This window comes from Theropithecus gelada, chromosome 18 (genome assembly GCF_003255815.1).
Source record: "Theropithecus gelada isolate Dixy chromosome 18, Tgel_1.0, whole genome shotgun sequence".
Classification (NCBI taxonomy): domain Eukaryota; kingdom Metazoa; phylum Chordata; class Mammalia; order Primates; family Cercopithecidae; genus Theropithecus; species Theropithecus gelada.
In genome coordinates, this window is record NC_037686.1 from 51,664,833 (window position 1) to 51,689,570 (window position 24,738).

General features: G+C 42.0%; 1 protein-coding gene across 20 annotated transcripts in view; it reads left to right on the forward strand.

The window, feature by feature from the left end:
- ZNF532 (zinc finger protein 532) overlaps positions 1 to 24,738 on the forward strand; it is a 129,171-nt gene that overhangs the window by 85,817 nt on the left and 18,616 nt on the right. For 16 of the 20 annotated variants that reach the window (XM_025365159.1, XM_025365166.1, XM_025365172.1 and 13 more), the window contains 2 exons: positions 3,878 to 4,040; positions 9,447 to 9,728. The exons of 1 other annotated variant lie outside the window; for it this stretch is intronic. In XM_025365159.1, the coding sequence (XP_025220944.1) occupies positions 3,878 to 4,040; positions 9,447 to 9,728 (445 nt within the window). The remainder of the gene's footprint in view (positions 1 to 3,877; positions 4,041 to 9,446; positions 9,729 to 24,738) is intronic. 3 more of the 20 variants (XM_025365174.1, XM_025365178.1, XM_025365175.1) reach the window with 1 other exon arrangement.

A 24,738-nucleotide genomic window follows, 5' to 3' on the forward strand; every position in this document is an offset into this window, starting at 1 on the left:
CTGCTCCTAAAAGACATGTCTGTGAGGTTTGTCATATTTGGACTTCAAAAAAAAAAAAAAATCAACTGCAGTTTTTAATGGATTTTATCCTACAAAAAAAGCTGGAAGAACATGGAGAGAACGCGTGCATCTTTTCCCCCCAGATTGCTCAGTTGTTAGCGTTGCAATCATTGGTCTGTCTCCTTCCCTGCTTTGTATTTAGGAGGAAAGGGGAACCATGATGTAAATACTTTGGTGTGTTCTGGTCCCTTCCACAAAAGGAACTTGTGTAAATAACCTCCATGCAGCGGCCCCAGTCAGGAAGTCTGTTGATTATAATACAGTCCAGTTTGTTGACTTCATCCAGATTCTTCCCAGTTGTTAGACGTGTCTTTCTCCTCTCTGGTCCGAGATCTTATCTGGGTGTACATTTTGGATTTACTTGTGCTGCCTTATCAGTGTCCTTCCGTCTGAAGCAGTAGTTCAGTGTCCCCTGCTCTCATGTGTTTGGCCGTCTAAAAGGGGACCCAGGCCTCTCCTGTGGCTGACCCTCACTTGGGCTGTCACTGCGGTCTCATTGCTGGACTTGGGCATGTGCTCTTGGTGGCAGTGACCGGCCTGTGATGCCGTGCTTTTCTCAAAGGATCACTGTGGAGGCAAGAGCGACGTCCACCTATCCTACAAGGTAGTGGTGATGCTGCCCTTCATCATCAAGGCAAGGCAGTGTCTGCCCGGTTTCTCCATTGTAAAGTCACCATTTTCCCTTTTATATCTGTTCGTATTTTGTTGGGAGGGATTCTAATATTACACCAACAACCAGCTCCTCAGCCTCCTCAGAATGATACCTATGTAAATAGATGGTCTCCTGTTTTACACTTTCTGTTATTAAGACAGCACATCCAAACAACAGAATCCCTCCCCAGAGGAATGTAGCATGAACAAAATGAGTTGTGGCGTTGCTTGTGAAATCATGATTTCTCAAAATGTGAAAATTGAGTTTTTGAGGTGGAGTCTCGCTCTGTCGCCCAGGCTGGAGTGCAGTGGCGTGATCTTGGCTCACTGCAAGCTCCGCCTTCCGGGTTCACGCCATTCTCCTACCTCTGCCTACTGAGTAGCTGGGACTACAGGCACCCACCACCACGCCTGGCTAATTTTTTTGTATTTTTAGTAGAGACGGGGTTTCACCATGTTAGCCAGGATGGTCTTGATCTCCTGACCTTGTGATCCGCCTACCTCGGCCTCCCAAAGTGCTGGGATTACAGGCGTGAGCCACTGCGTCCAGCTGAGTTCTGAGCAGTTTCTTAGCCTAGCTAGTAAATCTGAGTTCTTTTCTTGAAGCTATCTTTTTTTTTTTTTTTTTTTTGAGATGGAGTCTCGCTCCGTCGCCAGGCTGGAGTATAGTGGTGTGGTCTCAGCTCACTGCAACCTCTGCCTTCTGGGTTCAGGCAATTCCCCTGCCTCAGCCTCCCGAGTAGCTGGTACTACAGGTGCACACCACCACGCCCGGCTGATTTTTTTTTATATTTTCATAGAGACGGGGTTTGACGATGTTGGCCAGGTTGGTCTCTATCTCCTGACCTGGTCAAAGTTCTGGGATTACAGGCATGAGCCACCGGGCCCGGCCAAGTCTATCCTTTTAAAAAAAATTGTCCTATGCCAACTACAGAAAAAACAGGAAATAGAGACAAAGAAAGCAATAAAAATACATATACTATTATCCAGCAGACATGACGACAATCCTATGCCTTCTCTTCCTTTTCTATGCCCTTTAAAAAATGTGATCACATCATACATTGTCTTGTTATCTTCTGTTTCAATTTGCGTGAAAATCTTTCCATGCCATTGGTATAGCTCTGTGACATAATTTTTAAAAATCTTCATATAGTTTTCTTTCTTTCTCTTTTCTTTTCTTTTCTTTCTTTCTTTTTTTTTTTTTTGAGACATAGTCTTGCTCTGTTGCCCAGGCTGGAGTACAGTGGCATGATCTCAGTTCACTGCAACCTCCACCTCCTGGGCCCAAGCAATTCTTGTGCCTCAGCCACCCAAGTAGCTGGGACTACAGATGTGCGCTCCCACGCCTGGCTAATTTTTTGTATTTTTAGTGGAGATAGGGTTTCGCCCTGTTGCCCAAGCTGGTCTCAAACTCCTGAGCTCAGGCAATCCACCCGCCTCAGCTTCCCGAAGTGCTGGGATTACAGGCATGAGCCACCATGCCGGCCTAGTTTTCTGTTTAACCATTTATACTCTTGGGCATTTGGGCTGTTCACAATACTAAGCAGTTTCAAACAGGGAGAAAGTGAACATCTTTGTCACACCTGCTACAGTTAATGATGACACATGATTAGTGTACAACATTGTGCTGCAGTGTACGATCCTGAAAACCTCGTCTGCTCCTCAGCACCCCCGCCCCCAAGGGTACTTGTGCTCTGCAGTAAAGTAACATCTGAAGACCTTTAAAAAACAGGCCAATCCAGTTAAACTTATAAATCTTATGGGGGAAAAAGAGAAAAAAGTCACAGGAAGGGGAGCATCACACACCGGGTCCTATTGTGGGGAGGGGGGAGGGGGGAGGGATAGCATTAGGAGATATACCTAATGTAAATGACGAGTTAATGGGTGCAGCACACCAACATAGCACATGTATACATATGTAACAAACCTGCACGTTGTGCATATGTACCCTAGAACTTAAAGTAGAATTAAAAAAAAGAGAGAGAGAGAAAAAAAGTTAAATCTGTAATTTTGGACAGAGAATTGCACAGTGAGGTTTGAAGCTATGTGGGCCCTGAGAGAGGGAAGGCACGTGGTTTAGGAGGCATTCCTTTCTTCAACTTTGCCGTAGGAATACCAGGTAAAACCTCAACTTCTCTCTCCTCCTTTCTGACCCTCACATCCAGTCGGCTTTTCTCTGACCTTTTCCTAAGTGGCTCTTTAGAATTCTTTGTGCCCATTCTCACAGTTCTCCAGACAAAATACAGATGCCTATAGGCCCTCCCCTATGCGCCAGGGTGACCCAGAGCAGTGACTAAAAAATGGTGACCTGCTGCCATCAGAACTGTTCACAAATGACCGATCACATCCATTGGAGACAGAGGCCGGCGGCAGGGTAGACGCAGCCCTTTACCCTCCCCAGACGTCTCGTGCCCTCGTTTCAGTAGAGTGTGGATGGGCAGGAAGGATATTATGTTCAGAAGGTTCAGGTCTGCTGAATTCATTTGAGGAGGCTGCTTGTTAGTAACATATTAGTCATGGAAATAGTTTATAGGAGACAAGTGAATATTTTAAATCATTCAAAGCATAAGAAACATTCAAGCATTGTTGAAATAACAGTAGTATCGATTTTATTTTCTGTTTCTTGATTTTAGTGTATATTTGTTTACTAGCGTAGGGCTTCCTGTGTTAAGAACAGGTATAGAAATATTGACATTCAAGTGTAAAATTGCTACTGACTCTAAATGGAAACTTTGGAGTTGAGTAGTCCTATGTAGTTCATTAATCAGATTAACATTCTTTTCCAAGTTAGGGTATCATCATTGCCTGGTCTGATCTTAAAAAAAAAAACTTTAAAAAGCATGCTTTTGCTCTGTGTTAAAGTAACATGAAGACTTTGTGCAAACATGTGCCAGTTACAGATCTGTGAGTAGTAAAATGGTCATTAATTTAGATTTCTAAGTAAATGTAGCCAAATACATCTTTACTCAAAATGTTAAGGTTGATCTATGATTGAGTGATGCCAGTTGTCTTCAAAAGTTTGTTCAAAGCTAATTGTTGTTCTATTTATTGTGTTTGTGTGTTCTCAGTGTGCCTCTGCCTCCCGAGTTCTTTAGCTATAAAATAGCAGCTCCTTTGACTTAAAACAGGCTGACTGACATGATCTCGCTGCACTCTTCTGTTTTAGAATAATATATAAGTGTTCCATGTGCGACACTGTGTTCACCCTGCAAACCTTGCTGTATCGCCACTTTGACCAACACATTGAAAACCAGAAGGTGTCTGTTTTCAAGTGTCCAGACTGTTCTCTTTTATATGCACAGAAGCAACTTATGATGGACCATATCAAGGTGTGTGTGCGTCTAACCTCTCCTTTAAATGAATTGCAGATCCATTCACTGGTCATAAATCAAGGCTGAGCTGCAGGTGACTCTAAAGCACGCCTCACTGTCGAGGGAAGGGATGGATGCTGGTCGTTGTCAGTGAGCAACTTACGTGCTGTCATCGTGTGTTCACTTGACTGTGGGGTGCTTTTCATTCAGGAGTCCTGATCTGCCTACCAAAAGATTCGTGAAAAGGAACCAATGCCTACCCTGATGTTAAGAGTAAAAAAGTACTAGGGTTTTTTTCTTTCTTTCTTTTTCTTTTTCTTTTAATATGTGAAAATGATGACTGTGAAGTTTTCCTTTCCTTTCTTTTCTTTTCTTTTTTTTTTTTTTTTTTTTTTGAGAGAGAGAGTGAGTCTCCCTCTGTCTCCCAGGCTAGAATGCAGTGACACGATCTTGGCTCACTGCAACCTCTGCCTCCCAGGTTCAAGTGATTCTCCTGCCTCAGCCTCCCGAGTAGCTGGGATTACAGGTGTGCACCACCACACCCGACTAATTTTTGTAATTTTTGTATTTTTAGTTTCACCGTGTTGGCCAGGCTGATCTTGAACTCCTGACCTCAGGTGATCTGCCCGCCTTGGCATCCCAAAGTGCTGGGATTACAGGCATGAGCCACCACGCCCCGCCGAAGTTTTCCTTTTCTTGAGAATTCAGTATTGTATAATACTTAGAAACAGACAAGGGCTCTGATGAATTATGCTAATTCATACAAATATTGGTATATTTAGAAAAATGAAGGTTTTTTCCCTTGAAATTATTTAAGCGGTTAGGTTTGCATTGTAATTAATGCCCCTAAACCTTTTAGTTTCGTGTTTTTTTTTTTTCTTTTCTGTAAAGATTGCATTGTAAATGGACTGTTAAATATCTAGGATATAGTATGGTACCTGGCACCTAGTGGTGTTCAGTTAATGAAATGAATAAATATCCAGTGTGGTCTATTTTACTCTCCAACCCCCAAAAGGGGCACAGAAATCTATTTATAGCCTTGTAAGCTTACTAAGTCCAGTGCTTAGTTCTAGCTGCTTAACTGTCCACTGTAATATGTTAAGCATTTTTTTTTCCTTGTGTGATTAGGAGATAATATCCATTGGCTTTCAGAGATTAAAATGACTTACTTTTTAAACAGAGAAACAAGAGACCCCATATTATCAGGAACTCAATCTCTTTCTTTTAGTTTTGCTCTTTTAAAAATATATTATACAGGCTGGGCACAGTGGGTCACACCTGTAATCCCAGTATTTTGGGAGGCCACGGTAGGTGGATCACTTGAGGCCAACATGGTGAAATCCCATCTCTACTAGAAATACAAAAATCAGCTGGATGTGGTGGTACATGCCTGTAATCCTCGCTACTTGGGAGGCCGAGACAGGAGAATCACTTGAACTCAGGAGGCAGAGATCGCAGTGAGCCGAGACTGTGGCACTGTACTCCAGCCTGGGTGATAGAACAAGACTCTGTCTCAAAAACAAACAAAAAATTATACCAAAAAGTTCAGTTTGAAGAGCAAGTAAAGTCCCTGAATTATTCTGGTCTCATGTCGGCTAAATGCCTGTATTATGAATCCTTGACATTTGCTGTATTGAACATATGTGAGTTCATGTAGAGTAATTGCTTAATGCAAATGAACATCTTGGAGATTGTCTCCTTCTAGGCAAGGTGAAGATAGTGGTGGTGATGGCATTACTCAGGTGAATAAAATGCATGGGAGATGCCTTTCATCATTCTCATTTGAAGTACAGTAAAATCCTCTTAAGATACTTTAACTATTTTAGCTAAAATCACATAATTATTTTGATAGTAAATATCTATTTAATGAAACATCAAGAAGAATTTAAAATTGCTTTGAAAAATTTAGGGATGTTGGAATTAGACCAAAATATTTTAACATACTATATGTGTGCCCACAACAAAAAAAGAAATGAGCAGTTGCTTCTTAAGAGGCTTTTAAGGCATTTGCTTTCTGGAACTCATCTTTGCATCTGGAAGTCGGGTCATCAACTTTGTGGTTAGGGTCTTCCTTGTGTTAATAGTGAATTTGGAGGAATACAAGGTTTCAAGAAATAGAAACTGAAGAGGAGTGGTAAAATGCTGTGGCCACAAGGAGGAAATAATTGTTTTTATTAATCTGAACCTATGCAAGACACATGATATGAAAACAGTGGGAATAATCACTTATGTTCTCATTTCATGTATGTTCTATGCATTTAAAAATATCCTGCATTTATATGTTTGGGGATGGGTAAGCATAGTTTTAAAGACATATTGGTGTGTTTTGTTTTTGTTTTTTTTTTAATTTTTAAGATGATCTATTTAGCTCTTTTTATTTATTTACATTGCCTGTGCCTGTTCTGTGCAGTTTTTCATGAGGAAGGAAGAGGAAGTAGAACAGGCGCAAGTTTTCTCCACATACGTATTCACTTAAAGATGGGGCCTTATTTGCCCAGTTAATCCAATTTGTGTCATTTTCTTCTCCTACCAAAATATAAACTTATTTACTTTGTAGGACCTCCATGTTGCCATTTGTATTTAAAGTAAACTTTCAAGTTACAAACATTCGTTCAAATTAATTATTGTTATAGGAGCTAAGGAAAAATCCATTTGAAAAGAAATAAGTTGTTTCTTTATTTTAAAATGACAATATGAATGAATGAATGAATGAATGAATGAATGAGGCAAGTCTTGCCATGTTGCCCAGGCTGAATGTCTGGTCTCAAGTGGTTTTCCCACCTGACCTTCCAGAGCATCGAAATTATAGGTGTGAGCCACCATTCCCAGGCATTTGCTTTTCAGAGTCTTTTTTTTTTTTTTTTTTTTTAAGGTAAGGTCTCACTCTGTTGCCCAGGTTGGAGTGCAGTGGCATGATCAGGGCTCAAGGCAGCCTCCACATCCTGGGCTCAGGTGATCCTCCAACCTCAGCCTCCCAAATAGCTGGGACTACAGGCATGTGCCACCACGCCTGGCCAGTTTTTGTATTTTGTATTTTTTGTAGAGACAGGGTTTCACTGTGTTGCCCAGGCTGGTCTCAAACTCCTGGGTTCAAGTGATCCTCCAGCCTTGGCCTTCTGAAGTACTGGGATTTACAGGCCTGAGCCACTGCACCTGGCCTTAATAGTCTTAATTTTACTTACAATGTAACTTGTTGCTTCTTTTCTGTAATTTCTATAGCACTTTAAGGTTATCTTACAGAAGAATACTTTAATACTTTATCCTTTCGTCAGCTTATCAGTTAGTAAAAATGCATTTGCCTAGAAACTTACAAAAAGTTACTAGAGGGATTTAGGTTTTGTTTTCCTTAGGTTTTAAATGTCAAAAATAGAAAAATTTTGCTTCTTTTTTGAAAAAGAGCAATCAAACACAGAAACCTTCTACCCTGCATGGTGGGCATGAAGCAAGGCATAGTTTTTGGCTATCAAGAAATCATGTCTTGCTCCAGATTTTCTCTTTGCAAAGAACATGGTTAGACATCCACCTCAGCCCGGCGTGCCTCTGTGTTTTTTTTGTTTTGTTTTGTTTTTCGTTTTTGAGACGGAGTCTCACTCTGTCGCCCAGGCTGGAGTGCAGTGGCATGATCTCGGCTCACTGCAAGCTCCGCCTCCCGGGTTCACGCCATTCTCCTGCCACAGCCTCCCGAGTAGCTGGGACTACAGGCGCCCGCCACCACGCCTGGCTAATTTTTTGTATTTTTAGGAGAGACGGGGTTTCACCATATTAGCCAGGATGGTCTCGATCTCCTAACCTCGTGATCACCTGCCTCAGCCTCCCAAAGTGCTGGGATTACAGGCGTGAGCCGCTGCGCCCGGCCCGCCTCAGCCCCTGGTTTATGGGCCACTTGTGCTGTTGCCTGTTTGGGTAGACCTTGAGACTTCAGCCAGTGAGAAGATGATAGAACCCCTGTTTCCCTCTGGGGGAAAATGGTGTTGAAGAAGGTTAGCTAGTTCTTGGCACTGTTTAGAGAAGACCTTACCTTGAGAAAGTGTGATGGAGAGTGTCCTGAAGGAATGGCTGGCTTAAACATCCAAGAAGGAATGTGGAGCTGAGGTCTTTCAGTGTCAGTTTCTGTGACCCAGGGAAACTCGGATGTGTGGAAAGCCTCTTAGGAAAGATTTTTCATGTTGTCTTTCTATAGGTTCAGGAATTCATGGTTTAACTGCAAGCCTGACTGCTAGTAAGAAGAGACGGCCCTATTCAAAGATAAATTTTATGTTGTATACAGAGGCAAAGATTTTAGTTTTTGCTCTCCTCCACCCTCTTTTTTTGTTTTTGTTTTTAGTTTTTGAGACAGGGTCTTGCTCTGTTGCCCAGGCTAGAGTGCAGTGGCGTGATTATAGCTCACTGTAACCTTGAACTCCTGGGCTCAAGCAGTCCTCTACCTCAGCCTTCTGAGTAACTGGAACTTCAGGCATGCACCACCATGCCCGGCTATTTCTTAATCTTTTTGTAGAGATGGGGTCTCTCTATTTGCCCAGACTGGTCTCAAACTCTAGGTCTCAAGTGATCCTCCTGCCTTGGCCTCCCAAAGTGTTGGAATTATAGGCGTGAGCCACTGCATACACCCCATCCCTCTGTTTTTATTCCATGCTTTTAGAATACAAAACGAAAACCAAAGTGAGCTGGTCTTTAGAATCAAATTGCACTAATTTTACCCTTTTCAAATTTGAAATCCAGTGAGTTTAAGTTGAACATGGCTGTTCGTGGCTATTATGTTGATGAAAATAGATAGCTAAGCAGTGTAAAAAGACGTGAGTATCTAATGTGTGTAGTTCTCAAGCCTGGCTGCCATCAGGAAGAAAGGATGGGTCGGGATAGGTGTAAGGAGATGAAAATTACTGACAAAACCCAGCAAAAACCCAGATTGTTACAAGTATTCCAAGAATGTGAAAGGCGTGAAAAGAAAAAGGCTTGCTATTTACTAACGTGTTGATCTTAGATGTTTGCTCAAGTCAGTTTGTTCTAGTTGAATTCCTAATAATGTATTAGCCTATTTAAACATTTCCAGGCTGATGAGAAAGGAGAGGGTTGTTCTGAAATGGTTGGTTGTAGAGAGGCCTCTCTCTGGGTTGTTACAGGAGGCTAAAGTACCAGGATTAATTTGTGTTCAATACAGAGGTCTTTCTTTAAAGAATTTTAAAATGGTATAAATATATAGGCCTTTAAAAAGCGTTTGGAAAGAGAAATACATAACTTGTAACAGACTTTTATCTCTTTTGAAGTGTATATTTAGCTTAGGTTTTTTTCTTTATATATTAAGAAATACTTCTGAATGAATATAAAATGGTATTGAAATGTGTACCACGTGTTAAGATAGCATACTTGTGCTTTCTTTTAGTGTTGTGATTTGTGATAGATATTTCTTTTCTTTTTATAATGTAGTCTATGCATGGAACATTGAAAAGTATTGAAGGGCCTCCAAACTTGGGTATAAACTTGCCTTTGAGCATTAAGCCTACAACTCAAAATTCAGCAAATCAGAACAAAGAGGACACCAAATCCATGAATGGGAAAGAGAAATTGGAAAAGAAATCTCCATCTCCTGTGAAAAAATCCATGGACACCAAGAAAGTGGCCAGTCCTGGGTGGACGTGTTGGGAGTGTGACCGCCTCTTCATGCAGCGAGATGTGTACATATCCCACGTGAGGAAGGAGCACGGGAAGGTCAGTAAAGAATGAAAGCTGCTCCGGGTGAGTGCAAGAGAGGGCACTGGACTGGCAAGCTTCCAAGATGTGGGCTCTTGGCTTGGCTCTCTCAGTAATTAGTGGTGTGACCTTAAAAATCACTTGGTGTCTCTGTGTCTCAATTCTTTATCTGTAAAATGGACCTTTCCAAATCCTTCAGTCTTTAGTTTTCCTAGTCATTGCCTTCACACGCACTCCTCCAGACTGGTGTGCATGAATGTGGTACGTTACCTACCACATTCATGTTTATAGCTTAGGAAAGAGAAATATAGTAAGCCAAGGTTAAAGGCATTTGAATTTACCTCTATCCCCGTACTAGCTAAGGGAGAAAGGAGCAGAGAAAGACAGTGGAAATGCTGAACACTGCCGGGAGCATTTATGTAACTTACATGATTCTTCCTTGAGTTTGGTAGTGGGAAGAGGAACCACATCCTTTTACTTCCAGTAGAAGCTCTGTAACTCAAGATCGCTGAAAAATCTGAGTCACATATGTATATCCTTTCTCTTATAAATAGTATATGTCTCCCACTGATAAGAAATTTTAAAAATACTTATGACTAGACCTAATAACATTAGCAAAATTATTTTTCAATATTATCTAATACTGTATTAAATACAATATTAGGCTGTATTGACATTTCCTGATTGTCTCAAAGTTGGTTTGTTATGGTCAGGATCCAAAAAGTCCACATATCACATTTGGTTGTTGTGTCATTATTTTACGTAGTCGTCCTTCCATTTTATTTTTTAATGTACGGTTGATTTCTTAGAAAAATTGGATTGTTTGTCCTATATATAGGTTGTCCCTCACTTTACTAGATTTGGGTAATTGCTACTTTTTTTTTCTAACTTGCTGACACTAGGAACCAACATGGAATTTGCTACTTTTTTTTTTTTTTTTTTTGAGAAAGTGTCTCACTTTATCGTCCAGGCTGAAATGCAGTGGCATGATCTCGGCTCACTGCAACCTCTGCCTCCTGGGTTCAAGCAATTCTCGTGCCTCAGCCTCCCAAGGAGCTGGGATTACAGATGTGCACCACCACGTTCAGCTAATTTTTTAAAATTTTTAGTAAAGATGGGATTTCACCATGTTGGCCAGGCTGGTCTTGAACTCCTGGTCTCAGGCAGTCCACCCACTTTGGCCTCCCAAAGTGCTGGGATTACAGGCATGAGCCACTGTACCCAGCCAGAATTTGCTACTTTTTGACACCGTTTAACTTGTTCCTCTTTATCTCATATTCCTGGAATTTTGATTAGATTTGAATTTTTTAGATAAGCCTATGTCAGGTGGGCATGGTGGCTCATGCCTATAATCCCAGCACATTGGGAGGCCGAGGCAGTTACTTGAGCCCAGGAGTTCCAGGGTGCAGTGAACCATGATCATGCCACTGCACTCTAGCCTGGGCGATAGAGCAAGACCCTGTCTCAAAACCAAAAAACAACAAAAGAGTATGTCATAGGTGCTGTATTCTTTTTGTATTTCATCATGAGGAACATAATACCAGCTTGTCTCATTTGTAGTCCTAATACTGAGATTGATTAGTGGGTTCAGATACATGACATTTTTAAAGAAAGTCATCTTAGTGCTTTAACTTAAGCCAATAGAACAAAATAGTCATGCATAGTGAGCCTTTATAGAGAGTACATAGGAATTGTTTTGTAATTAGTATACACTACATCCTTGAGAAGTTTGTTCTAGCAAATGTGCTAAGAACTGTTCTATAATCTCATTTATTTGTACTACTTGTTTGAGGTACTCATGAAACTGACATGTTTTACTTTGTGATTATCCAAATGGCCTGTGAACATGGCTGGATCACAATGTTCGCAAATTGCAAAAAGATGTTTTTATGGTATTTGGTCTCACTACAGTATGTCTTGATATAAAAAGTAGTTACTTACAGAATATATTTGGCTTTAGTGGCACGTTGCTTATTTAATCATCTTAGTCTTAGACTTTCCTGCTAGCATTGTACAGTGTTCGTTGTAAATACTGGGTAGTTTTTAAGGAGCAATACTTTAATAATCTACAGTATAAATACACTGCCAGGGGTGCTGTCAGTCTGATGTGGTGGTTCTAGGAAGTCTTCACTTGGCACCCCTACCAGACTGCATAAGAGTCAAACAGGAGCTGGCCTTCGACATCATCCGGTAGTCCAGTCCTTTCATTTCATGAGATTTCTGTAACTATCTTGTAACATTTCAGAACTCTTTTCCTTTTTTAAAAAAACTATCTTTATCTTACATAAGAGATAATGATTAGATCTAGGATATAAGAGGAGGAGATGATTTCAAAAAAGTTGGTGGGATGAAATGTAACTCTGATTGAAAGCCTTTGCTCTGGACCTGCACAGAGATCCCACTCTGAAATTGCATGTGTGTGCATGCTTGTGCCCTTGGTTTTGATGGAGATGTTCATCAGAATGGAAATGTTTGGCTTAGTAGGATTTTAGGATTAGCTTTGAAGGAGTTGAGGCCCTGCCTTTGGAATAAGGCACATCAGATTATATTGTAGTTTCAATCCTGTTCCCTCAGCCTCCTGAGAGAATGAAGGAGATGAGTGGGCAAGGAGAGGGGAGGAGCGTCTTCATAAGCTAGTGAAATGGATGGTGTTGAATGCGAGAGTTCCACCACGCCAAATCATACTGGAGCACCCACTTCCAAACACCCCTCTGCAAGCTTCTTTTACCTATCTCCATTCATTTCTCCTTTCCTAGAATACTCAAGTCACCCAGACTTCAAAGCCCCTGTGCTGTCTTTTCTCTGTCTTCCTTCAGACAACCAGGCAAGCACCTTGCTGTCTATATCTTTCCTTCCCATTTACCCTGGGCTTGCCACCTTATCACTGAACCCAGTTCTCTGGTGACCCCTTTGTTGTTAAGTCTGTTGGACGTGTTCCTGTCTTTACCTCCACTCACCTCACAGCAGTATTTCACATGATTAGAAGTTCTTTCTAAAAGCATTTTCTACCCTTACTGGGAATACCACTCTCTCCTGGGTTCTCTCTCCATTACTGGAATACCCATCAGGTTTCTGTCCTAGAAACATTTAACCTTCTCTTGGGAAAATTCAACCACTCTTATAACTTTGCTACTCGTGAACAGTATATATACGGATAGCACCCACATCTGTGTCTCCATTTTAGTTGAAAAGTATTTCTTGAATTACTAGACCAAAAATGAGTTCTAATTTGGAAGACATCTAACTCCTCTTAGACTTAACCTCCTCTTCTTTAAAATGGTTACATGTTTAGTGATCTTCCAGTGTCCTGTGTTTAAGTACCTAGAGAACTGTATATGAGGTGATAAGTATTCTCTAATCCTTATGGGCTTAAGATGTAATATCAATATGAAATACACTATACACATATAAGGGATCAAAAATTATATTTGGCTGAAGGTCTCAGGAGAGAATACATTTTTACTTCCACCAGCCCAGAAGTTACTGTAAAGATCCAAATGTATTGGATTACCCAATGAAATATTATTATGCATTATGATAAATATGTCAGTGTTCTGAACCAGTGAACTTTGAATGTATACTTGATTTTAGTATCATAATTATGACTTAAAATACATATATATAAAATATAACTTGAGGAATAATCTAAATGCATTCTGCCAACCACAGTACAGTCATTAGTGTTATTGCTTCTAGTATGATTATTATTTTGATAAGGTTTGGAGTAAATATTTCAGGTTAGGAGTAAATTTAACTGGCATAAGTTAAAAATTTATGTCAAAATATTTTAATTCACTGCTACTCATTTTAAATGGCTGTTTTGGTTTCGGTAATTGTTTTTGACCTTTCTTCCCCTTCTCAGTTCCCATCCAGAACTTTACTAAAAAGAAATATTTTGTATACAGTTCCATTTATTAAGTAAAGATATTCAGTAGCTTTGTCTTTAAGATTCAGAACTGGCCGGGCCTGGTGGCTCACACCTGTAATCCCAGCACCTTGGGAGGCCAATGCAGGCAGGCGATCACTTGAGGTCAGGAGTTCGAGACCAGCCTGGCCAACATGACGAAAACCCATCTCTACTAAAAATACAAAAATGAGCCAGGCATGGTGGTGGGTGCCTTGTAATCCCAGCTACTTAGGAGGCTGAGACACGAGAATTGCTTAAACCCAGGAGGCAGAGGTTGCAGTGAGCCGAGATTGTGCCACTGCATTCCAGCCTGGGCAACAGAGTGAGACTCTGTGTCGAAAAAGAAAAAAAAAAGATACCAAAACCTAGTTCTGGCTCTGCTAGTTATTCAGTAGCTTTTCTATGTCTCGGATGCTCTTTTTAAAAAATGAATTGTCGCAGGCCGGGCGCGGTGGCTCAAGCCTGTAATCCCAGCACTTTGGGAGGCCGAGACGAGTGGATCACGAGGTCAGGAGATCGAGACCATCCTGGCTAACACGGTGAAACCCCGTCTCTACTTAAAAAATACAAAAAAAACTAGCCGGGCGAGGTGGCAGGCGCCTGTAGTCCCAGCTACTCCAGAGGCTGAGGCAGGAGAATGGCGTAAACCCGGGAGGTGGAGCTTGCAGTGAGCTGAGATCCGGCCACTGCACTCCAGCCTGGGTGACAGAGCGAGACCCCGTCTCAAAAAAAAAAAAGAATTGTCAGTATCCACTTTCAGTGGTTTTAAACTTTTTTCCAGTTATTTGTCGTAATCTAATATCAAGTCAAATACTTTTAAAAAAATTGACAGATATTCAGTGCATATTATTCAGATATTAAAGGCATAATCATCTTAAAACCTACAATTTGCTGAATTACTACTTTAGCTATTTAAAAAAGAAAAATAGTTAAAGCAGCAGCATTTTAAGAAGTTCTTGTTACAGAAATTATATACAGAAAGCAGTAAAAAACTGATCAGTTTCTCTTTTTAAAGTTTTTTCTCAAATGCTTATGTATTGTCTAATTTTTATTGCACTTTCTAAAGTTGGTATTATTGTTTTGTTATGGCCAGATTTTGGCTGTCCTTGTAAATAGTGAAGTCTTTGAGGGCAAGTTGTATATCCATTTTATTATTACAGTCTTCTATGGCTTACAGCATTGTGCCTTGCAGAGTATCTCTGGGGTCACTGATTGAAGCAGTTCTCTTTAGATTGTTACTTGCACATATGGCAAGGGGCTTTGTGTTAGTCACAGATACACACAAGTTGCAGTCTAGGTTCAGGTACCTAACTAGCTTTCTAACCACAGAAATCCCCCTTGTAACTTCCTGCTTCCCCTTTGTAATTAATCTTGTGGGAAGATACTTTGACACTATGCATAGAACCTGTGTCTCATCATTTTTTCACTCACTAATCTGAACATCCATTCTTTATTCTTGCCTGCAACAGTACTTAATGTTGACTTTCTACTTCCATCACTTCTTCTGCATTTATTAGTTGGAACTCCACTGCAAAGATGAGCTCAGTTTTATATTTACAGCTGTATGCATTTATGAATGTTTATTTTATCCAATGGGTTGGAATCCATTGCTATCATTATTATTATTATTATTATTTTTGCTTAAATGGTCCTAGATGTGGCCATTGGGAATTGCTTTCATTTGGCGCCTGTGTCTTCTGGACAAGCATCCTTTCTGAGGACTTTCTGGTGTCATAGTATGTTCCTGGTTCATCTTTTATTTTCCCTGCCCTAGCCCTGCAGTCAACCATTTCTTCTGGGAGCCTGGATCTTTTTCTAGAGAATGATAGCAAACATATTTTAAAGAGGTTCTATATCTGTATTTTGATCATCACTTAGCATGGGAAACTATAATTGGGGAAATGGTAGGTAGAAGAAAGTAATAAGCTTCAAAGTGGCTCCTCAGTTATTTAGTGTGAGGTAGTGATGTATTTGGCTATTAATGGATTTTTATCAGATGCTTTGAGTTAAAATTAGAACACACCAAAGCTTGTGAAATATATTCAAATATTGAAAGGTATATTTAATACAGACATTTTGTAGAATGTGAAGAAAGAGGACAGGCATAGGTCATTGTTTTCAGGAAAGTTATGTTTATATTTGGCCAAGAGAAGGCAAAGCTGTTTAATTCCTGCTTTGCTTTCTCCAACGAAAATGGAATCAGGGCCAGGTGCGGTGGCTCACGCCTGTAATCCCAGCACTTTGGGAGGCTGAGGCGGGCAGATCACAAGGTCAGGAGATCAAGACCATCCTGGCCAACATGGTGAAACCCCATCTCTACTAAAAATACAAAAATTAGCTGGGCATGGTGGCGGGCGCCTGTAATCCCAGCTACTCAAGTGGCTGAGGCAGGAGAATTGCTTGAACCCGGGAGGCAGAGGTTGCAGTGAGCCGAGATTGTGCCACTGCACTCCAGCCTGGGCGACAAGAGCGAAACTGCACCTCAAAAAAAAAAAAAAAGAAAAAAGAAAAACAAAAGAAAATGGAATCACTGTGATTAAGGGTGAATTGATGTCCCAGAATGACAGCAAGCCTCTAAGAAATGGTTTAGCCAATATAAATAAGTTTGCTTTTCCATCTGTATCTGTCTGTCTGTCTTATATGTTTGTATGTCTCTCTCTCTGTCTCTCTCTCTCTCAACAGGGTCTCTATTGCCCAAGCTGGAGTACAGTGGTATGGTCATGGTTTACTGCAGCCTCGACCTCCCTGGCTCAAGTAATCCTCCCGCCTCAGCTTCCCAGGTAGCTGGGACCACAGGCATGGCACCACCGTGCTTGGCTAATTTTTTTTTTTAATTTTTGTTTTTTGTTTTTTTGAGATGGAGTTTCGCTCTTGTTGCCTGAGCTGGAGTGCAACTGCACCATCTCAGCTCACTGCAACCTCTACCTTCTGGGTTCAAGCCTCATTCTCCTGCCTCAGCATCCCCAGTAGCTGGGATTACAGGCACACACTGCCATGCCCAGCTAATTTTTGTATTTTTATTTTTTTATTTTTATTTTTTTTGAGACGGAGTCTCGCTCTGTCGCCCAGGCTGGAGTGCAGTGGCCAGATCTCGGCTCACTGCAAGCTCCGCCTCCCGGGTTCACGCCATTCTCCTGCCTCAGCCTCCCGAGTAGCTGGGACTACAGGCGCCCGCCACCGCGCCCCGCTAGTTTTTTTGTATTTTTTAGTAGAGACGGGGTTTCACCATGTTAGCCAGGATGGTCTCGATCTCCTGACCTCGTGATCCGCCCGTCTCGGCCTCCCAAAGTGCTGGGATTACAGGCTTGAGCCACCGCGCCCGGCCTAATTTTTGTATTTTTAGTAGAGACGGGGTTTCACCATGTTGGCCAGCCTGTTCTTGAACTCCTGACCTCGTGATCCACCTGCCTTGGCCTCCCAAAAGTGCTGGGATTACAGGCATGAGCCACTCCACTTGGCCTTTTGTATTTTTAGTAGTGATGGGGTTTTGCCATGTTGGTTGGCCAGACTTGTCTCGAACCCCTGACCTCAGGCGATCCACCTGCCTTGGCCTCCCGAAGTGCTGGCATGAGCCATTGTGCCCGGCCTGCTTGGCTGATTTAAAAAATTATTTTTGTAGAGATGAAGTCTTCTGATGCCCAGGCTGGTCTTGAACTCCTGAGCTCAAGTGATCCTCTCATCTTGGCCTCCCAAAGTGTTAGGATTACAGGTGTGAGCCATTGCCCTGGGCCACTTTTCCATCTTTACATGGGGTGAAAGGAGATTGCAAATATATGCATGTCGTGGAGAATGAGCTGTGGCCAGATATCCTGCTTGTGTGAGAGGAGAAGGTTGCGTAGATTCTGAAGATTTCAGATAAAGTCTGTCTGAACTTACTGAGCGCAGCCATTTCAGAGAACAGATGGTGAAGTAGCTGGTTCCTGCCTGAGCACTGGGGAAAAGAACTAGGCGAAGACTAAAAACATGTGATTGCGGATCAATCTCCTTTTCTTTACAGAGGGACCAGTTGGTAGGTGGAATAACCCTCTGGACAGAAACTGGGTTTCAGCAAAACTGTTGACAGATGCTGCAGGAGGGCCTGGATGAAATACTGCATGGATAGCTGGCTCATGCTCACTGCCTTGTTGGAGAGAAAGCTTCCATCTCGGATCAGATTTTCCTCAGTCTTTCTGAAGAGAAGCTGGGAGGGATTTTACAAGGCAGATCTTAAATGCAGAGCTTTTCACTTAAACAACAACAAAAAATAAAAGTAGACCGATATTATGTGAGATAGATATGGCTAAGTTCTATGAAAAAGTATTCTGTCTTTATTTGACTGTTTTGCTACAACCCATCCTTTTTTGTGGCTGCTGAGGTAGCATTCATAGCAAGGAGAGCTAACACCCTTCCTTTGGCTTGGCAACATAATCTAGCTAGCGGTTCCCCAAATTGGAGTGTGCATCAGAATTAACTGGAGGGCTTGTTCAGCTAGTTGCTGGCCTCCACCCCACAGCTTCTGATTCAGCAGGTCTGGGATGGAACCCGGTCATTTGCATTTCTGACAAGCCCCAGCTGATGCTGATGCTGCTCATCTTGGGACCATACTTTGCGAACTACTTGCTTAGTCTGTGTGGCAGTACAATCCCCCAAAGCCCATTGATTTATCCAATAAAAGTTCATTTCTTGCACATACAGAGTTTGCTATGCAGAGTTTGCATTTCTCCGGGGCAGTCATCCCTTCCACCGGTAACTCAGTGATCAAGGCTGTTTCTTTCAGCCCCATTGTCTTAACGTAGGTGTTACTGAAAAACAGACTGGAGAGTCATGCCTGGTCTTTACACGCCTGGTCATTCTGGGTGTGATGCACAACACATGTCATTGGCCAGAATGAACTATGTGAGCAGCCCCAAATATATTCCCCCGTGTACCGCAAAGGGGAGGGAATGACAAGTACTATTTGCCACCTGCAGTAAGGTGGCCACAGTGAATCTAAACGATGGGAAGGGTTCCATTGCACCAATTTAAGATGGATGCTGACAACTAGCAGAGGAGGGTAAGCAGAATGCTGAGAGTCTAGAAACAGTGGCAGGAGGAAGAGAGAAGTTGGGCTTAAAGGGAGCTTTGATAGCTGTCTTCAGATAGATGTCCTCTGTGTGAGGACCAGCATGTGATAATTCCAGACCAGCTGGGGCCATGCGTGAGTGAAATGTCTGCCTACCTGTTGCTGAAAGTATTCAGGGAGTGGCCAAATGCTCACTTGTAAAACAATGGAATAGAATGGATTCTAGGGTTGGCTGGGCACAGTGGCTCACGCCTGTAATCCCAGCACTTTTGGGAGGCTGAGGTGGGTGTATCATTTGAGGTCAGGAGTTCGAGACTAAAATGGCCAATATGGTGAAACCCCACCTCATGATGGCAGGCATCTGTGTAGTCCCAGCTACTCGGGAGGCTGAGGCAGGAGAGTTGTTTGAACCCAGGAGGTATAGATTGCAGTGAGCCGAGATTGAGCCTCTGCACTCCAGCCTGAATGACAGAGCGAGACTGCGTCTAAAAAAAAAAAAAAAAGGATTCTAGGGCCAATGTGACCTTTCTCCTCGGACACTGGAATGAAAGGAAACTACCAGTGGTAATCCATGTAGTAGCCATTGCTGGTGTGAGGTAGATATTTTAAACCAGTCACAGTCTCAAAGTCATTCCATGGACTAACCAAGTCTCTGTAGAAAGCATTTGGTTTTACAGTTAATCTACTTTGTGGATCAAACAGAACTTCTGGGAAGAAGTCCTTGTCCGCAGGAAGGCTGCGGGGGAGCAGTGAGCCTGACTCGGTGGCTGCGCACGAGAATCACCTGGAGAGCCTACGGCCCAGCACACTTGTGCTCCCTAGACCAGCTAATTGGCATCACCAGGGATGGGACCTGGCCCTGGCATTCTTAAAGCTTCCAGGTGATTCCGGGGTTGCGGCAGGGCCGGGAGCACTCATAGCACCTGGATTCTGCCGCGCACCTGTCCTTGCTGCTGACGCTCATTGCTGCGGCCCTCACTGTGGCTGCTGTAGCACCGACACACCTTTGCTGAGTTTATGTTTTGGGGAAGGTTGATCCTAAGTGTATTTGTTTAAAGACTCCACCCAACGTTCACTCTTGGTTTAAAGACTCCACCCAATGTTCACTCTTGGTGGTGAAGGCAGGGGACACGACTCTCTGGACGTTAGAGATTACAGCATTAGTAAGTAGAGGAATAGCTGGGCCATAAGTCGGTTCGATATAATTTAAAGCCTGATTATAAATGATTTTAGGATGTCTTAATGTGATTTGGTGATTTGGAATACTTGCTATTATGTAGCCTTTTCCATTCTGAAATTCACTTTCAGTTCACTCAGAGATGTAGGTGAAAGACAGACAGCAGTGGCAGTGAAGGAAAGTGGGAGAATGAAAGGATCAGAGTGTGGAGAGATGAGCAGGCCACTGAGGCAGGTGTGCTGTTGTTACTTTTGAAAAGAATTGCAAGGCAATCAGCTTGCATTTCCCAGTTTGGGACCACCATGCTTAGTCAGATTCACTGTGGAGCTTCACAGAGACTCTCACTTGCACAGTGTTTAAAAGAAAAGAAAAGTATATGTGTGTGTGTGTGTGTGTGTGTATATGTATATAAATTTTTTAAGTGCCCACCTGGCCGGGTGCAGTGGTTCACGCCTGTAGTCCTAACACTTTCAGAGGCTGAGGCAGGAGGACTGCTAGAGCCCAGGGCTTGAGGCCGCAGTGAGCCGTAGTCCTGTCACTGCACTCCAGTGTGGGCAACAGAATGAGACCTTGTCTTAAAAAAAAAAAAAAGAAAAATTTTTAGAAGTGCTCACCCACACAACCTGGAACCTAGCCGTGCGTACGAAATATGTGGTAGGGCATAATTTCCCCTCTTAATCTCCCTGAAACTTCTTTAGAGAACTTTGTGAAATAAAGAAAACATTAATCTCCATGTTGTTTCTGTCTTCCTGCTGTACTGTGGTGATGGCCATTAGTTAAGGGGATGAAAATACTGAAATACTATCTAGTTTGCATAGTTCATTACCAGATGGTTTCATTTTCATTCTTTTACTGTTAGAGTTCATCCTGTTGTCATTAGGCATGCCTTACTACAAAGTCTCTTATTTAATCTAAATGTAGAGAGATAATAGATTTTTATCCTTCTAAAACTCATCTTTTAGCTATGGTGACTTTGACTTCCTGCCAAAATCCTGTTACCCTAGCAACAGGTAAAATTAAAAAAAAAAAAAGTTTCTCCTATCTTTTTTGGCTTAGAACTTATTTGTGATCTCTCAAGGTTTTAGCAGAAGTATCTTTAAATCAGCTGCATGTTCTCTTCTATCTCTGGTTGACTGTTAGAGAATGATGGCTTTTCACTTGATTCTGCATTTGTGTCACATGTGATTAAAAGGCACATAAGTTAGAGTTTGTATATTCATGCTAGAAATGTACATCACTGCTGGCTTTATGAAACTTATTTTTCATCAGTTTTGGCCACTGGAATTGATATTTTGTGTGTGTGTGTGTGTGTATATATATATATATATATATTTTTTTTTTTTTTTTTTTTTTTTTGAGACAGAGTCTTGCTCTGTTGCCCAGGCTGGAATGCAGTGGCGTGATCATAGCTCATTGCAACCTCACACTCCGGGTCATGAGCAGTCTGCCAACCTCAGCCTCCTGAGTAGCAGGGACTACAGGTGACCACTGCTGTGCCCAGCTAATTTTTATGGATTTTCATTTTTTTGTAGGGAGTTGGGGGCAGAGGGAGTTGTCCGTCTTTGTTGCCCTGGCTGGTCTCAAACTCCTGGCCTCAAGTGATCCTCCAGCCTCAGCCTCCCAAAGTGCCAGGTTTACAGATGTGAGCCATCACACCTGGCCTATACTTTTATTATATTCTAAATATTTTTCTTATGTGTAATTATATGTATCTTATATATAATATATATTTCTTATATAAATCTACAATTCTTTTTAATACCAATTTTATTTTTATTACAATTTATATTTTATTAGTTTATTTGATATTTTATTAATATGGTTTACTATATGTAGTTTTCTAAAGTTCTTCACTTGATTTAATAAAAACCTTTTTTTAATGTAAGGCTATAAATGTGTTGTAAAAAGGATGTTGAAAATACTTGGTTCAGAGCATATTAAAATACATATTGAACTACTGGTGATTTTGGTAGCTCTGGCTAAATTGGAAGGTGGGGTGTTAAGGATGCTGGGGCTAACCCTGTCTGAGGGATTACCCTACTTACTGTCTCATTGCAGCAGTCTCCTGAGGGGAGACAGTTACGAATCCCGCTTTCAGGTGAGGAAATGAAGCCTGAGAAAGGTTCAGTAACTTACCCCGGGGTTCTGCAGCCTGGCAGAAGCAGATTTCTAGCCCAGACTCCGCAGTTTGCACAGCATGAAAGCTGACATTTCAAAAGCTGCTTAATTTTAGTCTCCTTGAATCTTTCAGTATAGATGTGGGACAGTTAGCAAATATGACCTTCCATCCAGTGTTTATTTCTGCTTTTGATGTAGTCGTTTTCATTTAGGTGTTCGATCTTGGTTAAAGTTGGTTATGCCATCGTTAACTGGACATATGTGTGTAGTTCTGGAAGACTGAGTGTCGTGGTTTTACATTCCTTAGCTGGGGCCTGATGCTTTACTGGAATTACTTGCAGTTGCTGTTAACAGCACCATGGTGTTGTTAATTAATCGGGCAAATCTTCCTGCAGAATTATGAAATGTTTTAGAGTGGCTTGAATTTAGCAGTTGCCTGGGATGTATCTGGGGGCTGCATGGATTGTAGCAGGGCCTAAGCCTCATGAGGGACAGAGCCTCTTCCTGCAGAGTCTCGAAAATCTGGAGGAATGCACCAGAGAGAGGCCCCTTCTTGACTCCAGGAGTTATCTTAAAGCAGAGGCTCTCAAGGGAGAGAGCACAATTAGAATCAGGTTTTTTTTTTTTGAGTCTGGTTGTGGGGGTTTGAGATGTGGAGAAGTGGGTAGGACCTAGGTAGGAGTGAAGTCTATTTTTAAATTTCTCTAGATAATTGTGTTACCTTCACACTCACATACGTTCCCTCCTACTCTCCTACCCTCTCTCTTCTCCTTGAGAAGTTCTGCTGTAAAGGGATTAAGCTGAGAGATCCGCTATTTAGGGGATTTTGCTCTTAATGCTGGAGAGTTTATAAAAGCTGCCTCACAGGAAGATGAGATTGGAGAAGAATTTCAGTTTAGGTGTTACATATTTTTAAGAATAGCTAGAAAAAACATGAATTTTTACTTTGGGTATTATCTTTCATTTAAAATGTTTATCTTAAAATTGCTTGCCTTGGTGTTTATAATTTGTTTCTAAATTATATTTTATAACTATTATGTGTTTTAGCAAACCTGTTTATTTTTGGATCATGAACAAGAATCTGGAAAGCCCCAAGCTTGCCCCAGTACCAGGCAATTTTCACTGAACTGAAACAAACTGAAAGATACAAAGAAGGAACCATAAGGTTTGCCCTCTTAAATTGAAAGAAAATGAAATGACGAGTGACCAGTTTCCATTTCTAAAATTTACTGATTATTTTTCCATTAGGGACAGAAAAATAAATCCTTTCAAGACAGACTAACACAGTGTTTTGAAAATGTGACACAAATAAGACTGTAAAATATTAGTCCACATCTTGTATATAGCCAGAAAAGGTGTTTTTATTTTCTTTTTTTTTTTTTCAGGTTCTTATGAAGATGTGCTCTTTAGTGCGACGTGTTGGTGCCCGGTCAGATGTCTGTCTGTCGGAGGCATTTTTCTGTAAACTCACCCGAGGTTGCTATAAACAAGGTTGAAGGGCTATAAATGTGTATTTATATATGTCCCGTTATGTGGTCTGAGGAAAAAGCTGTGGCTTTATTAACCCTTGTTACGGTGTGCACCTTATGACACTGCATGAGAGTGTATTAATGTACATCCCATTGGATATTAAGTATAAAAACCCCACATCGAACGATGTGCAATGGAATTATTAACACAAAGTAATAGTAAGGCAAAGGTGTTGAGTCCAGTAATCAGATCAGTGGGCTTCTTTCTGAAAGTCTGCTAGGATTTAGGGACTGGTGGTCCCAGGGGAGGGTCCCCAACAGAACCCGTTGTCAGATAACAAAGCTTTCCCTGATAGATAGATAGTGTGACTGTCATAGGCGGCCTTGGAGCCCTCCGTGATCTCACCCTGCCTCCTTTTCCACCCCTCCTCCCCCGGACCCCTGCCCATGCTTGTTCCAGCAATGCAGAGCTGCTTGCAGTTTCCTGACATGCCACATTCTTCCTTGTCTTTGTTACTTTCTGTTCCTTTTGCCTGGACATGCCTTTCCTTGCCGCATTGCCTGCCTGTGAGCTAGTTGTGGCCAGCAGGTCTCTCCATCCCCACTCTGCCCGCTGTGCACCCTTCCGCGCACCTGTGGCTGCCTCTACCATACCTTTTTTTTCTGCCGTTGTTCAACAGATTATAATCTCCTCAAGGGCATGGAGAGCCTGGCAAGTTAGAGTCAGAGCTCAGTAAAAACCGTGGAAGGAATTAATTGAAATGCACGGCATTCGGTCTCCCATGGCCTGCTGGGTTGCTGAGGCTGCTTCAGACCTCAGTTTGGCTGAGGACTGGCTGTAGCTACTTACTCTCACCACTTTTTATTACTATAGATTTGCACCTTCTACCTTGCTGCACGGCAGTTGCAAGCCTTTGGCCAGAATTGCCGGCTGAAAGGGAGTGGTTCAGTGCAGGCTCATTAAACATGTGTTAGAAAAAATCATTTACAGCACTTGAGCGGTGGATACCAAGCTGTATCTTTGCGCACAAAGTACAGCACAGATGGTACTCGTCTCTGAAAAATCAGTACCCTACAAGGCATGCAGGCAATAACGGGTTAGAACATGGTGCTTAAGAACACCACAGTGACTAAGATGTTTACAGATACTTCAGACATTTGTAGTTCATTGCCTACAGGGCTGCTGTTATTTTGGAGGCCAAGGAAGATATTTCCTTCCCTGGCTTTTCCTGTTTATCTCTAAGGGGCCCAGAAGGTAGAGGCTCCCTTGACACTGGGCTGGTGCTGTTGCTGAGACAGGAAAAATAAGAGACTTG